General features: G+C 54.5%; 1 protein-coding gene across 2 annotated transcripts in view; it reads right to left on the bottom strand.

Annotated features, from left to right (window-relative positions):
* The window catches only part of RYR1 (ryanodine receptor 1), a 105,715-nt gene that overhangs the window by 45,107 nt on the left and 44,728 nt on the right, over positions 1 to 15,880 (bottom strand). For both annotated transcript variants that reach the window (XM_069456778.1, XM_069456777.1), the window contains exons 48-69: positions 15,148 to 15,368; positions 14,969 to 15,059; positions 13,900 to 14,040; positions 13,325 to 13,488; positions 13,134 to 13,212; positions 12,926 to 13,015; positions 12,350 to 12,490; positions 11,906 to 11,980; positions 11,740 to 11,815; positions 11,344 to 11,467; positions 10,880 to 10,995; positions 9,163 to 9,230; positions 8,948 to 9,069; positions 8,468 to 8,517; positions 8,017 to 8,077; positions 7,663 to 7,901; positions 6,370 to 6,451; positions 5,691 to 5,821; positions 4,341 to 4,667; positions 3,199 to 3,433; positions 282 to 369; positions 88 to 180 (exon numbers count right to left, since the gene is read on the bottom strand). In XM_069456778.1, the coding sequence (XP_069312879.1) occupies positions 88 to 180; positions 282 to 369; positions 3,199 to 3,433; positions 4,341 to 4,667; positions 5,691 to 5,821; positions 6,370 to 6,451; positions 7,663 to 7,901; positions 8,017 to 8,077; positions 8,468 to 8,517; positions 8,948 to 9,069; positions 9,163 to 9,230; positions 10,880 to 10,995; positions 11,344 to 11,467; positions 11,740 to 11,815; positions 11,906 to 11,980; positions 12,350 to 12,490; positions 12,926 to 13,015; positions 13,134 to 13,212; positions 13,325 to 13,488; positions 13,900 to 14,040; positions 14,969 to 15,059; positions 15,148 to 15,368 (2,814 nt within the window). The remainder of the gene's footprint in view (positions 1 to 87; positions 181 to 281; positions 370 to 3,198; positions 3,434 to 4,340; positions 4,668 to 5,690; positions 5,822 to 6,369; positions 6,452 to 7,662; positions 7,902 to 8,016; positions 8,078 to 8,467; positions 8,518 to 8,947; positions 9,070 to 9,162; positions 9,231 to 10,879; positions 10,996 to 11,343; positions 11,468 to 11,739; positions 11,816 to 11,905; positions 11,981 to 12,349; positions 12,491 to 12,925; positions 13,016 to 13,133; positions 13,213 to 13,324; positions 13,489 to 13,899; positions 14,041 to 14,968; positions 15,060 to 15,147; positions 15,369 to 15,880) is intronic.

Genomic DNA, 15,880 nt, shown 5'->3' with positions numbered 1-15,880 from the left:
GGCTGGGTGAGGAGGGGTCAGGTAGTAAGCCCTGGAGGGTGCTCCCTCCCTCCCTGCGAAGTGCTCCTCCCAGAACCAAGCACCCACCTTGGCCATTTTGCTCTTGTTGTCAGCGGTCAGAAAGGACATGTTGTTGATTTCATTCTGGACCACAAAGTTCTGCTCCTCGCGCTTGAAATTCTGGTGGGGGAGGCAGGGTTGGGGACAGACGGGTGAGGGAGGCATCTGTGGACAGCAGCTACTCTGCCATGGAGAGGCGGGGCCACATAGGGGACACTCACATGGGACTTGGACCAGTAGATGAAGATCTCGCCCACCATCCTGAACAGCTCCTCCGCGCTGGGGTTGGGCTCCGTCAGCCACTGCGCCCTGGGTCAGGGGATGGGCCGGTGAGGGATGGGATGGGGATCCCAGGGCAGGGGCCACACAGGGACGTTGCAGAGAGACAGGATGGGGGACCAGGGGGCATCCGGTTAGAGGGATGGAGTTTTCTAGGGTAATCTGGCCATTCAAATGAACATTTAAATTTTTTTTTTTTTTTTTTTTTTTTTTTGAGACAGAGTCTCACTCTGTTGCCCAGGCTAGAGTGAGTGCCGTGGCGTCAGCCTAGCTCACAGCAACCTCAAACTCCTGGGCTCAAGGGATCCTCCTGTCTCAGACTCCCGAGTAGCTGGGACTACAGGCATGCACCACCATGCCCGGCTAATTTTTTCTCTATATATTTTTAGCTGTCCAGATCATTTCTTTCTATTTTTAGTAGAGATGGGGTCTCGCTCTTGCTCGGGCTGGTCTCGAACTCCTGAGCTCAAACGATCCGCCCACCTCGGCCTCCCAGAGTGCTAGGATTACAGGCGTGAGCCACCGCGCCCGGCCAACATTTAAATTTTTTAAAGACTATTCCTTTAAAAAATTTTTTCTTCCTCTAACTTTTTAATTGAAATACATACATATGAAATGTACTATATATAATACATACATATTACATAACATACATATTTAAAAAGTCAACTTGGTGAATTATCACAAAGTGAACACACTTGTGTAACCACCACCCAAATCAAAAACATAGAACATTTTGGTCCCCAGAGGTAAACTTGTGCCCCCTCCCAGCCACATTCCCTTCCTCCTCTGCAAAGGGGACCCTCATCCTGACTTCTAGAACTAGACCCTAAGTTATTTTTATCTGCTCTTGATTATTACAAAACAGATGACATGAAATGTACTCTGACTTCTTTTATTCAACCTAACGTTTGTGAGACTCATCCACATTGTTATGCGTCACAACAGTTTGCTCACTTTCATTGCCATGTGCTATTCTGTTGGATGAATGAATACTGCACAGTTTATTTGTCTATGACCTTCGACCCAGCACTCCCACTCCTAGGAGCCTACTCAGGGCCCCTTCGTGAGCACACAGGTGACCGTGCAAAGATGGGTGCTGCGACGTGGTTAGTAATGGAGAAATCAGAAACAGCCCACGTGCCCAGCCATAGGGGCCTGGTTTAAAAAATCAAGCTACATCCAACTGCAGAGAATGTCACACAGCCACCAAGATGAAAGAGGTGGCTCTATGTGTCTTTCATGGTATATGGTTGCATTAATTTTGAAAAAAGCAATCTGTTCCTTACGTGTTATGTGTAGTGACAAAGAAATGGACACAGTCTAAATGTCCCACATTAGGGGAGTGCTGAAGACACAGCATATTGTCACCATGTGGCCCAGCAGACACCACTGGCCTGTGTGACGGCTGCCCTCCTTTCCCCAGCTAAGAGACTTCAGGTTTACTCATCATCCAGCCCTCTCCTGCGTCAGTCACAGTTAGATCCTGATTGGTCTAAGCCAAACACAGAATTCCTCTTCTCCTGAGCTCACAGACCACAACAGTGGGGAAGTAAGTGGAGGAGGGGGACAGGTAAAACGAGCGACATGGACGCCTATTCTCTGATTGGAAGAAGGTCATGCTAGTGGAGTCTCTGGGGTGTGTCGGCTCCAACTCCGTCCCTTCCTGCTTAGACACAAAGGGACAAACCAGAATCTAGCTCATAGAAGAGAAAGGGAAGGGAGATTTCCCTCAGACACCACAGCACATATAAAACTGAACATTTCTAGAAGGTTTCCAACCCCAAGAACAGGTCCAGGGCGAGCCAATGGTCATTTAAGCCTGATTTTGCTAGAGGAACGGAACGTATGGCTAAGTTAAGCAGCAACTGACAATAGTTCAGGTTTAATTCATGCCGGGAGTGGCAGCCAGGCAGCGAGCATATCACCGCTTCCTGTTTCTGCTCCCAGGACAGACATAGCTAATGCAACCCTGATGCGACTCGAAAGTCTTTTTCAACCAGGATGGAACTTGGAATTGTAACTTGCTCCACTATCCCTGGATTAGGCTGCACTGAGGAGTAATATTTCTTTAAACAGTGCCTCTTCGGATTTTAGGGAAATGTTAGCAATTGGTTGACACGTGGGCTGGTCCTTTTATTAAAGATCTACATTTCTGGGGGAAATCAGGCTGACCAGATCCTTTCTTCTCTCAGCGATGGAGGAGGACCTGACCATCAGACTTCCCTGCACACATCAGACCCCCCATCTACCCAGCCGGAAGACACGGCGCTGGGGACAGAGAGAACGCAGGGCTCCGGAAGTTGACGCTGCAACCCTCACAGGGGCTGCGGGGGGAAGCACAGGTGGGCTGGGTTTGGGCCAAGGTGGTGAAAGCCATGTAACCGGCCTTGCAAAATGACCCCTTCCTAAGTTACTTTTTGGTCCTTCAGACTTTACCAGTCAAGACTGACAACCAACTTAACTAGCTTCTCCCAGGACTCACCACCCACCACCAGCAGCAGCTGCTTCTCGAATCCAATCACCTGAAGACCCTGTGACTTCAAGCCCCACACAACCCAGCCCGCCTTCCCCAAGCCACCATAAATCCCTTGCTCTTCTTGGTCAGGGAGATGGATTGGAGACTATTTCTCCCACCAGACGTCTTTTACATTAAAATCCCTTTCTCCCTCGGCAATCTGCATTGTCCTAATAATTGGTTCTTTGTGCAGTGAGTGAGGGACCTACCCAGGACCCCTTTTTGGGTTCAGTAACAGGCAGAACGGAGTGGGGGGGGGAGGGCCGGGTGGGAACTGGGAGGAGTGTACATAGCAAGGCAGGAGGAGGGGTGGAGTGGGGGACGGCGGGGCACGTGCTGACCTGTTGTTGTCCACGTAGCGGATGAGCAGTGGGTACAGGGCATACAGGTCCCGGCACAGCACGGAGAATTCGTCCCGCACCAGCATCTCCTCAGCTTCGACCTTGGCCTCCAGGCGCAGCTGCTCCTCCTCGGCCACCACCTTCCCGGCGCGCTTGCGCAGCCGCCCGATGGTGGGGATGAAGTGGGAGTGCAGCAGCTCGGGCCGCGCCCGGCTCACTATGGGCTGGGCGAACACTGCAGGGCACAGCGGTCAGTGCGGGGGGGGGGGGGGGGGGGGCGGCTCACGGCCGGCCTCCCCCAACTCTAGCACCTGGCCTCTGACCTCGGGTCCCACCTCTGAGCTCTGACACAGCCCCTGACCCCTGTTCCCAGCCCGTGACTCCCGACCTGTACCTCTGACCCAGCAGCTATCATTTGACCCCAGCCTGACCCTGACCTTGGACGTAGCCCCTGAACACTGATCCCAACCATAAGCCCTAACCTGAACCTGACACTCAGTCCCCATCCTGTCACCCCAGCCTGGCACAAGTCCTTGGTTGGCCTCTGACCTACAAGAACTGAATCTTCACCTGATATCTTCCCTTTACCCAGCATGACCACTGACCCCAATCTTCAACCTCTGACCTGGCCCATACCCAGGCTCTTACCTCACTATGATTTCTGACTATGACCCCTGGCTTCTTATTGCAGCCTCTGACCTCTGACCCTGGCCTCTGATTCCAGCACCGATCTCTAACTTAACCTTAATCCCAAACCTGATTGCTGACATAGAACTTCTGAACCAGGAATCGCAACATTTTAGGGACCCATTTCTTGACTTCTGACCCAGAACTCTGTTGGTATCAGTAACCCTGACGTCTGACCTGGTCCTCTGATCCTTTGTATGAGGAACTCGGGCTTCTCACTCAGCTCCTCACCCCTGATCTAACTCTCTCCAAGGCTCCAGAAATTCAGAATTCAGCCTGGAGGACCCCCAGCACCCACCCATCCACCCCAGACCCCATGAACCTGAGATTCTGAGCCTGGCCTTTCGATGCTGACAATACCTAAACCCTGACTCCTCCCAACTCCCAGGAGACCATGGAGCCCCAGATCTCCCTCTCAGACCATCTGGCCAAGGGACCCCAGGCCCCAGACTCACCAGCAAGCCGCTTCATCCACGAGGCCTCATCAATGCCCAGGTTGTTGACGATGATTCGAAGGATGTTCCCCAACAGGGAGTTGAGGTGGTCAGAGGTGACAGCCGTGCAGGGTGGGGGGGCACCAGCGGTGGGAGGGGGTGCCTCGGGCCCACGCTCCCACCAGCGGGGCAGGTAGCTGCACAGCATGGGCAGCGTGATCTCGATGACATGTGGCATCTCTGTGTAGCGGGCTCCTGACTCGGCCAGCCCCCCAATGTCTGCCATGAGCCGCTCCAGCACCGGGATATCAGGACACATCTCCTCCACGCTGTTGGGGAGCCCCAAGACTGGGGTGCAGGGAGGGGTCAGGACATGCCAACCCATCACCCCCAGACCACAGAGCCCTGACCTACCCGACAACACATCAGACACCACTGAATTGCCACTCACCTAAACTAGTTCTCCCAGACCCTATTCCTGCAATCTCACCCTCTAACCCAACCACCTCTCCCAACCCTCACACTGAAACTCAGCAGCCCCCAAACACTTCACAACCCCAAGCCTGTCTGCTCCCTAAAATCTCACCCAATTTCCAATCTCACCCCTAGAAATCTTTGCTCCTAAAATCTCACACATCAGCACCCCATACCACACCCTCTCCCGCCCCCCGCTATGTAGCATACTCCAAGAGAAACCCTTCCCAACCCTGCTCTGCCCCAATCTCATCTCTCTGAATCCCACACCCGGATTCAGGGCCTTGAAACATACAATCCATCACTCCCTGACTCTGGGCCAGGTGCTGTCCTGAGTGTTGGGAGCACAGCTGACCAAAAACACAAGTTTCCTGCCCTGGAGCTTATGTTTTCCTGAGATCCACACGGCATTCTAACCTCTGGACTGAGAGCTCAAGGGATCTTTGTCTGTTCACTGCTGAACATCAGGTGCCTAGGACGGTGCCTCACACAGTCGGTGCTCAGTGATTATTTGTTGAATGAATGGATAAATGGAGGAATGAATCCATGCTTTCCCTCAATCCTCCCTCACTCAAATACCCCTCACCTCAAATGCAGGGATGCTAGAAACTCCCTCTGTCCCCAAGCTTGACGTCCTTAAATGTCACATCACTGAAATAAACCCCAAAGTTCCGAATTCCATTCCTGACCTCCAAATGCTCCTCATATAACAGCCTTTAAATGTCCCCATACCGCACACCAGGGCCCCGGCAAACTCTGGGACTCCCGAATGTGCGGCACCCCCAGCCTGGGGGATCCTCGGCCCCTCACAGCCCAAACCTGGCCGCACCACCCCAAAAAGGCGGGCTCCGCCTGGGCCCCGGCCAGGTAGAACACGGCCCCCCGCCCGCGGCTTACTGGCCCGCTCTCGGGGAGACTTGGTGGTGTAGACGGAGCAGGCGTTGTACTCGTTCAGCTGCGGCTCCAGGAACGCCACGGGCATGGCCGCTGCCAGGCGGGCCAGGCACTCCCCGAGGGCCGGCCGCAGCCTGCAAGAGGGGACTGCTCTTAGCCTCCACGCTGCCCCTCTTCGGGGTCCTGGGTCCCCATAGCAGCGCCTCCTCCCAGGACCCTTCGGAGCAGAGCTGCCGTCCACAGGTGCGCGCTGAAACCTGAGACTTCCGCGCTGGCGGACGCGGCCTCCTCGCGCAGCCCCCGGGGCTGGCTCTGTCAGTAGCCCCGGCGCCGGGGAGGTCACATGGGCGCTGCCCCCCAGAGTTCCGTGGCTGCTGTGTACCGCCCGCGTTTCTGCGAGTCCCCTGCCAAGGCAAGCTTGTTCCCCGGCTGCAGGCAACCTGACATCCCGGCCAGCAGGTGTCTCGCTCCCAGCCGGCCCCGCCCCCGCGGCTGGCCTCCCCGAGCGCCCTCACGTGGCCGCTGTGAGGAACTGCAGCTGCCGCGACGTACCAGCCAGTAGTTGAAGATCTCGAACACCTGCCCTGCTTTTCCCCCACCTCCGCCTTCTTCCCCTGCTCCGCCCTTCCCTTCCAGGCCCACGGTACCCACCCAGCCCCAAACTATGGCTCCCTCTCCTTACTTTTCCACATAAGCGTTCCTGGTGGTTCCCAGAGAGTAGATACTGCACAGCGTTCGGTAGCAAGAGACCTGGACATCGTCCACTGAGGGAGACAGGGAGAGTGGGGGTCTGGGACGCACCCCCCAGACCAGTTCTCTCCTACCACCACCCTTGTCTCCAAATAGGCCCGTGCAGCGGGTAACGGCAGCGGCTGTAGGGCCAAGCCTGCCATGCCTAGATTTGTGACTTGAGTAAGCACCAACTCCCTCTTAGCCTCAGTTTCCCTCTCTGTAAAATGGGGATAATTATAGTATCTTCCTCACAAGGTGGCTGTGAGGATCAAGTGAGTTAATATCTGGAAAGCCGTTGGAACAGGGCACACAGCAGGCACTCAGTAAAGGCGTTTTTTTTTCTTGCACAGGAGTTGTGGATCTCTCTCTGATGAAAGCCACGGGCACTCTCTCTAGAAAAATGCAAACAAACCTGCCATCCCAACTATTGCAACAATCTCAGGTTATCCACAGGCCTCCCAGACAGTCAAGGTAAGAGTCTCATCGACTTCACCAATGTCATGGGACAAAAAGAGGCCCTGGGCTGTTCTAGATAAAAGACACTACAGAGACCAAATACCATGGGAGAAATTTGACTGGATTCTGAAGTTTTAAAAAAATGAAAGACATTTTGTGGGTAACGAGGGAAATTTCAATATGGTCAGGTTAGGTGTGATAATGATTTTGTGGTTCCGTGAGAGAAGGTCCTTGTTCTGGGGGACGCAGGCAGACCACTGAGGGATGAGGTACCCCAGTCCTGCCACTTACACTCAAAAGCTCAACAAAAAAAGTGTGTAAATACTTTCACCTGTAAAGTAAAAGGTGCAGCAAATGGGGCAAAATTGTTAACAGTTGTCTTCTTTGGACTTTTCTGTATGTTTTTAAAATTTCAAAATAAAAGGTTGGACAGGGAAGAAACTTATTCAAGTGCTGCTTTCTTACTTTTATCAGAAGATTCTAATTTCAAATAAACAGTGAGCTCAGATCCAGTTCCAAGTTCCACTATTGCTCAGTCCCCGCAGCCCATCAGCCCAACAGCACAGCTGGACGCCTCCCCCTGGGTGCCTGAGAGAGCCCCCCATGTGTCTGAGTGTGTGGATTTCTTGCTGTAAGCAAAGCATGCGGTCAGCAAATTGGTAGGTAACAGAATGAGTTAATTAGGACACGAGTTCAGCAGATCTAACAAAAGAGGCACCCGGGGATGTGTGGTATTGGCCAAAGTGACTCCCCCACCCCTCCTGCCCTCGGGGTCAGGGGCCCTTACGGATGACGTCGTCTCCGAACTGGTGCTGGGCTATGTGCTGGAAGAGGGTGGTGAGGACCGGCAGCAGCGCCACCGTGGTGTAGGTGAGGTTCTGGCCCACACCCTTCACCTGGGTGCGTGCCTGCGACACTTTGCCCAGCCGCAGGTTCTCCACCATCTTCTCAATGTCCTCCGAGGCGCTCTCGAAGAAGGAGCGCAGGCCAGCCTTCACGATCTCGGGGCCTGACTTCATCACTGTCCTAGGAGGGAGGTGGGGGAACCCGAGTTCTAGAATCTGAGATTTCCGAGAGTCTAGGAGACAAGGGGTGGGGGCCCGATGAGCATGGGAGTGGGTGCCACAGTCCGTGGCCCTACCTGGCATCCAGGGAGCGTGCCAGGATGTGAAGACAGTTGACCACAGCCGGAGCGTCTGTCCCTGGGAGAGGAAGACAGACCAGAGGAAGCAAGGGCTGTGAGGACAGTGCCTGGCCCTGGCTAGGTCTGATGCCACCGCACGCCCACCCCTGCCTGGGCTTCCACAGCCCCCTGAACTTCCCCCATCCCAGCCCAGACTCCTCTGAGCTGTCTCTGTCTGGGGATGAGTGTGTCTCTCCCACCGGCCTGGGAGCTCCATGAGGGCAGGAGCTCCATGACGCCCAGGCATCTCGGTCACTGCCCTGTCCCCAGGACCACCCAGTCCAGAGAAAGGACACAATGAAGGTTGTTCAAATTAAGATGGACCTGGGAAATATCTCACCAGGGTGGCACTGGCAATGAGGGGAAGAGAGAAGATTCGGAGACAGGCTCAGGGAGCTGGGCCACTTACCAAAGAGAGAGACTCGATGGCGGACAAGAGCGGCAAGTTTGCAGAAGAGGCTGAGGAAAGAAGAGGGGACAGAGGATGGGGGACAGGGAGTGAGGAGGCCAAGAGGGTCAGGGCAGTGGTGCCCAGTGAGTGGTAGGGACAGAGGCGACAGGGAGAGAGAGGCAGAAGACAGAACCAGGAGGGGTGGGGACAGGGCAAAGAGATGCATGAGCAGGAAAGTCACAGGCAGTAACTGGGATGCTGGGGGCAGGGGTGTCAGCCTTTCTGACAGGGTGACCAACTTGTCCCAGTTTGTCTAGGAGCCCCATGTCCTGGGAAACCCCTCAGTCCCAGGCAAACCAGGATGCTTGGGCACCCTAGCTCTTCAATCACCTCTGCAGGTAGAGTGGTCAGTGCCCAGGCCCCAGCTCAGAGCCCCTAAGGGCCAAAGCTGGGAGTAAGTGGTCTAGGGGGCTGGGTCAGAGGTCACATGTGGCCCACCTGGTGATCATTTCCTTCTCCTTGTTGGAGGCATGGCCGCCACTGCCCAGCACTTTGGCCGGCGTGGACAGGAAATAGAGGCAATGGTTGGTGAAGTACTGGTTGATCAAAGGGAGTAGGATCTGGAGATGGGGGGAGGAGAGGAGGAGCTGGGTGAGGGGTGGAGAGAACCCACTGGTCCCCAGCCCTCTCCAGCTTCTGAGCCCACCTCTCACCTTGGCAAAGAATTTAATCTCCTGTTCATGTGGGGACTTTTCCACTCGTCCACTGCTGACCACAGCCTCTGTAGGGGTGGGCAAACAGGGGTCATGGTGGGTTCAAGGCTGGGGAACCCATGGGGTTCCAATGGGAGGGACTCTGGGGGAAGAGTTAGGAAATGATGGGAGTTAAATTCTTGGTATGAAGTCACCTCTGTTGACTTTGAGATAAACCTTCTCCCCTACCTTTTATCCGATCCCCCTAACTCCTTGATCAAACCCTTCCTAAAGCTGACAGTGGGAGAACAAACTGGAATGGGTTAAGTCATGGAACATCCCCCTTCTCAACCATCACAAGCTCTTTTCTTTCTCAGTTTCAGTACTTGGCACTCAGCAAATCTGGGGTAAATACGAATGAACCAAATGAAACAAGAAGCCAATAAAAACAGACTAGAGTTAATTTTAAAATGGAAATCAATTTCAGACAATACTGGTGATAGTAATAATTAATACTATGAAAATATTAATATGGGCTCTAATTATTCAATGCTTGCTGTCCCTGGCACTGTAAGAAATGTCATCTGTGCACAGCCACCTCTCAGCGTGGAGGTCTATATAGTCGGTCCCCTTCCCCCATTCAGATGACGAAACTCAGGTGAAATAACTCACCCCTGGTCACCCAGCAAGTGACAGAGCCATGGCTGGTTATGGTGAGCAGCGCCCTCATATCACAGAAGAGGAAACTGAGGTTCCGAGGGGGAGGCAATTGCCAAGGGGGTGCGCAGCTCAGAGGCCCAGCATGCGAACTTTTGGGGCAGATACGTGCGAGTGCATCCTGCTCCGCCACTCGCCTGGAGGGAATTGGGGGGCTCCTGGGGATGGCTCTCAAGGGGAATGCTGGGGGTCCCTGGGGGAAACTGGAGGGGATTGTAGGGGCCCCAGCTGTAATTCTTAGTGGTATGTAAGAGGCATGGGGGGCATCCCAGCAGCCTGCACCTTCAAAATGGACCCCAGATCTGCCCAGTTCTCGCCCTTCTCTGCTCCTGCCCCTGCTCCAGTCAAGCCAGAGGGACCCTGTGAATACCTGAGTTGGATCACATCCCTCCCATCTCACTCTGGGTAAAAGACAATGTCCTCACCATGGCCTGCAAAGCCCTGCGTGATATGCCCCCGTCACACCTCTGGCCCCCTTCCCCCTCACTGTCCCCCTCCATCACTCTGCCTCAGCCACAGGGGATCTTACTGTTCAAACCAGAGACCTCTCAGGGCCTTTGCACTTGCTGTTCCTTTGACTGTGGAAGGAACAGATGTCCTCCAGATGTCTGCAGGCTCCTCCCTCCCCTCCTTCATGTCTGGGTTCAGGTGTCACATTCTTGCCCTATTTAAAATTACAGCTGGCTCCACAATCCCAATCCCCCTTACTTGGCTCTACTGTTTTCTTCTTCTCATAACACTCACCACCTTATAATAATATACTAAATGATTTAGTTATTTATTATGTTAATTGTCTGAATCCACCACAGGAATGCAGGAGCAGGAGGGCAGGGATCTTTGTCACCTTCACTGCTGTATCCCCAGCATCTAGAAGTGTCTGGTGCATAGTAGAGGCTCAATAAATATCAGATAAGGGAAGGAGGGAGAAATGCATGAACTGCTTTCCTAGGTGAGTCTGGTCTGCAGAACTGGTTTCCGCAGGTGAGGCGGGCATCAGGATCAAGGAGGGAATTCTCCGTACCCAGGTGGGCGATGAACTCCTGGGAAATGTCCATCCAGCGCAGCAACTGCTGCAAGAAGCCAAAGGCGAACCGCTTCTCGATGGACGATGAGTCCAGCTCCATGTCCTTAAGGCCTCTACGTGGAGATGCAGAGAGGGGTCAGCCCAGGCACAAGTCCACGTTGTTTTCCACCCTTCTGGGTCCACCTGTGCTACTGCAGGCCCAGCCCCTGCTGGCTTCTGCCTCACCGCAGGTCCACGCTCCACTCTGAGCCCGCCCCTGCTCCTCAGGCCCCGCCCCTCAGCCACCTCCCCTCTGGCCCCGCCTCCGCCCAGGGCCCCGCCCCTCTCAGCCTCCTCCCTTCTCTGGCCCCCCACCACTCCAGGCCCCGCCCCTCTCAGCCTCCTCTCCCTCTGTCCCCGCCTCCCCCAGCTCTGGCCTGCGGGTTCCCGCCGTGCTCTGGCCGGGCTGCCAGCCTGCGTGCCTAGTGACCGCGTAGCCGTTCATCTGCAGAAATTTCAGCAGCTCCTGGGCCTTCTCTCGATCTCGCGCCTTCTCCTTGGCAGTGAGCGTGTCGTAGGGGACCAGCAGGGGGTGGGTCCCACCACCTGGGGAGACAGAGACCAGAAGTTAGAAGCCCCAGCCATTCTCACTGCAGCGGTTCCTGCAGTTGAGGGCGTATGCATAATAACAGTAATAAAGATGGAGATAAGAATAACGGAAACCTTGCTGTTATCATTCCCGTTCTACAGACGGAGAAACCCAGTTTCTGGGGGGAAGGCAATGGTTCAAAGTCACAAGGTGAAGCCGCGACGCTAAGCTCGGCCCTTGTGACTAGGGAACCGAGGAGAAGGGACCGTGGCGGGGATGGGGCGCTCACCCTTGGCTTCCAACTCCTGCTTTTTCTTCCGCCCCCACGTGTTGTGGTAATTTTCCGCCAGTTGTTCTGCCATGGCCTGGGAGTGGATGCAAGGAGTCAAGGCCCAGATTCAAAGGATGCCCCCCCAAAGACACCCCTATGCCCCCCAAAAGGATCAGGGTCTCACCTGCAGCTCCCGGGACAGGGTGACTCCGCTAAGGTCGGGGGGCTGGGGGTTGTAGCCTTCTCGCGCATCGTAGGTCTGGAGGGACAAGGGGGGGATGGTGGGGTTCAACGAGCTAGCAGGAAGCCCAGGCCAGCCCCTCCTTCAGGCTCCGCCGCCCGTCCCACCCTCCTCCTCGCTCCCCTGGCTCTGCACCCCTCCTCTGTGTCCTCTCCTTAAGGCCCTGTCTCTGAACCACCGCTTCCTTCTCCCCTCTGCCCTCAGACGTTCTTCAGACCCAAGCCCTCTTCTCCTCTCCCTGGTCGCTCAGACTTTTGCACCCCTCTTCTGGCCTCGCTCATCTGACCCCCTCCATCTTCCTCGCCCCACTAGCCTCCCCTCGGCTCCACCCTCTTGGCCCCGCCCCATTCCTGGTAACCCCGCCCTCTTCCCAGGCCCCGCCTCTACCTGGGCACTTTGTGATATCTTCCGCGTTTTCTTCTTCTCCGTCTTCTCCTCCTCACCCTCCCTGGCCTTCTCTATCGTCCATTCCCAGGCAATCATGGCCTTCAAGGACTCCTTGATGGGCCAGCGGTAAATCTCTTTGTCCTGCGGTGGACAGGAGGGTGGGGTGTTGGTGGAATGGGGCGAGAGGGAGGTGGGGGAAGCAGCACGCCCCTCAACACCGCTGGCCTCCACCTCCCAAGAAAGGGAAATCCCCAGCCACACCACGTGGCTAGGAAGCAGTCCCTCCGGATTTGAACACGGGTCTCTCACTCGCTCTGGACCAGAGCCCCCCAAAGACACTCTCATTATCCATGTTACGCCGGAGTCTCAGAGAAGTCAGTCTTTCCGTAAAGGAATCAAACCCACCCTCGCTGACTCTAATGGAAATAACACTAGGAGAGGCAAAGCCCACGGCCGGGGAGCCCTAACCCACAGATCCACCTAGATGGAAACTGTGAAGTGTCTCCCTCCTCCCTGAATCCCCAGATGTGAGGATTTCATTTGAACCCCCAGTGTTGGGCCCCAAGGCTTGGTCACCTTCTCTGAAAAGGTCTTGTAGGGCCTCAGCATGGGGTGTGTCTTCAGTTCCTCATCTATGTTCTCCCCATAGGACCAGTTGTTCTGGATCTAGAGGTGGAGAGGCAGGGTGAGGGGTAGGTGGCAGCCTGGGGGACACAGAGGAGGAGGCTGGGGTGGGAAGCTGGGGTCTTGAGGGCTTCTGGGAAGGGAGGACCCTGATGCCAACCTTGTCGAAGGCCCACTTCTCATGTGTGTACTCTGCAAACTTGTTAATGAAGGAGTCCAGCTTCTCCGGGATGATCACACTGTTGGGGGGACAGGGTCAGAGCATAATGGAGCTGGGCCTCCTAACCCCTGAGACCTTCCTCTCATTCTCCCAGCCCCCAAACCTCAGCCCCCTCCTGTCCCCGGCCTCACTTGAGGGTCTCCACGGGCCGGGGATCAAAGTTGCCTTCAGCATCCACTGTGGCCTTTTTCTCCGCCTTGGATGAGTATGACGCGTCCACATAGTCGGGGGGCAGCGCCCCGGCGATGGCACACAGACAAGGCATGGCCATGCGGTACAGCTCCGGGTCATACTTCTGGGGATGCCGGGGTGGGGTGGGGTGGGGTTGGGTTATGAGGTCACTGCAGGCCTTGCTGAGGCTTCAAACCCTGGAGCCCCAGGACCTCAAACTCACAAGCTCTGATCATCAGCCTGCCTCCCTGAGCACCCAAACTTGAATTACAGTCCCTCTCCCTGAAACCCAGACCCAACTGGACCCTCAAATCAGCCACATATTGCCCCTCTCCAAACCTCCAAACTAGAGGCCCATCCCTTCTTCCATAACCCCCAAACCGAGGCCTCAACCCATAGATTCTCTTAGATCCAAACCTACAGAACTGCCTCCCTCTTGAGCCCCCCAAATTTGGGGATTTCAAATTTTGGGGTTCAAACTTTGGGCCCTGAACCCTCCACACAGACCCCCTTTGGGGCTCCCTGGTGTCCAGACCTTATGGGCCAGAGAGTCAAAGATGCCCCAGAAGAGTTTACGCGTAAGGTGCAGCTCTTCCTCCGAGGTGACCCCGAAGTTGGCCCAGCCTGTGGGGAGGCAGTAGTACTTCCAACAGCGCTCATAGTGGTTGGTGAGGAGCTGGGTGGGAGCAAGGGAGGGACACAGATGAGAGGGCATAAGCAGATGGCAGGCAAAGGAAGGCCCAGGGAGGCCTGGGGGTGCCAGTGCTTTTAAATTATGAAGGAGGTGTGGGTTATGCAAATAAATATGCTAATGAGGGAAGGATAGTATGTTTATTGAGGAGTGGTCCTGGACAGTTTGTTATGCAAATTTACCATTCTAATTTAACATCAAGATAGGCATTAAACTAGAGCTGGGTTTGTCTGGTATTGCTTTACACAAATAAGCGTGCTAATATTAATCCATGGGCAGGGTAGTGTGCAAATGGGCATATGGATGGAGTGATCTGTGCTTATGCAAATTAACATTTCAAATAGAAACATAAGCAGCACTGCATGCAAATATATGGTAATTGGGAAGAGAGCCCCCACCATCCAATATTGCAAATTTGAAAAAGAGGCTGATTTAGACGTATTATGCAAAGTAATCTGAGTTGGGGGTATCCGTTTATGCAAACTAGCATGCAAATAGAAAAGCAGGAGAGATAGTGTGCAAATATTCAGAATAGCTGTGGTACTGTTTATTCAAATAAATGCACTCATTTGAATAGTGTAAGGCTGGTGGTCTGGGCATGCGAATAAACACGCTAATTAGGGAAAATGGTGTGCCCCATGCAAATATATGCTAATCAAGCGGGGGCTGGCTTACTGTTAGACAAATTAAACGCTAATTAGGGAATGCTAGAGACACCAATGACGCAAAGTGAATGTCCTGGGAATCCTAGTATGCAAATAAGGATGCAAAGAGGTTTCCATGGGGACACTGCCCTCACCAGTGCAGGTGACCTGGGAGGGGACAGTGTTGATACAAACGGAGCCCCCTAGGCCGTAGCAAACCAATGGGCGAGGCATGGAAGTGAGCCCGTTAAAGGGAGGTTTGCCCCCACCTTGAGCGGCATCTTGGCGAACTCGTTCAGGATGGGCACATCAAACACCAGGCGCCGCAGCAGGTGCTGCAGCATGGACGGGCGGATGTACCTGCGGGAACAGGCGCAGGGAGGTGGCGTCTCACCTGGAGGCCCGTGCAGCCCCGCGCCGCCGCCTGCGCCCCTGGGGTCCCCTTCACCTGCAGAGAGACATCAGGCAGTCCTCGATGACGTCGCGCTGTGCCTTGGTAAGCGAGCGGCCACGGGACAGGCGGTACACCGTGTGCAGCATGGAGTCCACCATGATGGCGCGGTGCTCGGTTCCCGCGAACAGCGGCGCGCACTTTGTAATGAGCGGCAGCACCGCCAGGCACAGGTAGCGGTTCAGCGCCAGCGCCATCTCCGTGGTGCTGAAAGTGGCCTGGGGTACAGGATGGGGACATCAGGCCCGCTGCACACCCCTAGGCTAATGGACCCAAGCTTCTGATCATCCCCCCAACAACTGCTTCTCCAAGTTTCTGCCTCCCCTTATTACTTTCTACTATGCAAAATTTCAAACACACACAAAAGTCCAGGATCTGATTAACGATATTAATGAACCCCAATACCCAGATGCAGCTGTTCTGCAGACGTGTGTATTTCCTCTCTGGACAACATCTTTGTTCCTATAATATTTTCATGTACGCCCCAACCATATATCATTTTATTCATACTGAAATATGCAATTCCATTCAGGCAAGTGCTTCTATTTAACAGTCCAGGCTGTTATTTACTACACCTAACAGAATTAATAATCTCATAGTCTCAATATTCATGATTACTGTCTCCAACTGTCTCAAAATTATTTTGCATTTAGCTAGGATGGCTTGGATCAGGGCCCCAGGAAGGTCTACACACTGCCCTTGACTGACAGGTCTCTTAGGGTTTTTTTGT

Source organism: Eulemur rufifrons, chromosome 24 (genome assembly GCF_041146395.1).
Source record: "Eulemur rufifrons isolate Redbay chromosome 24, OSU_ERuf_1, whole genome shotgun sequence".
Lineage (NCBI taxonomy): Eukaryota > Metazoa > Chordata > Mammalia > Primates > Lemuridae > Eulemur > Eulemur rufifrons.
The sequence above is the reverse complement of the archived record's forward strand: the minus strand, read 5'-3'. Positions and strand labels throughout refer to the sequence as shown.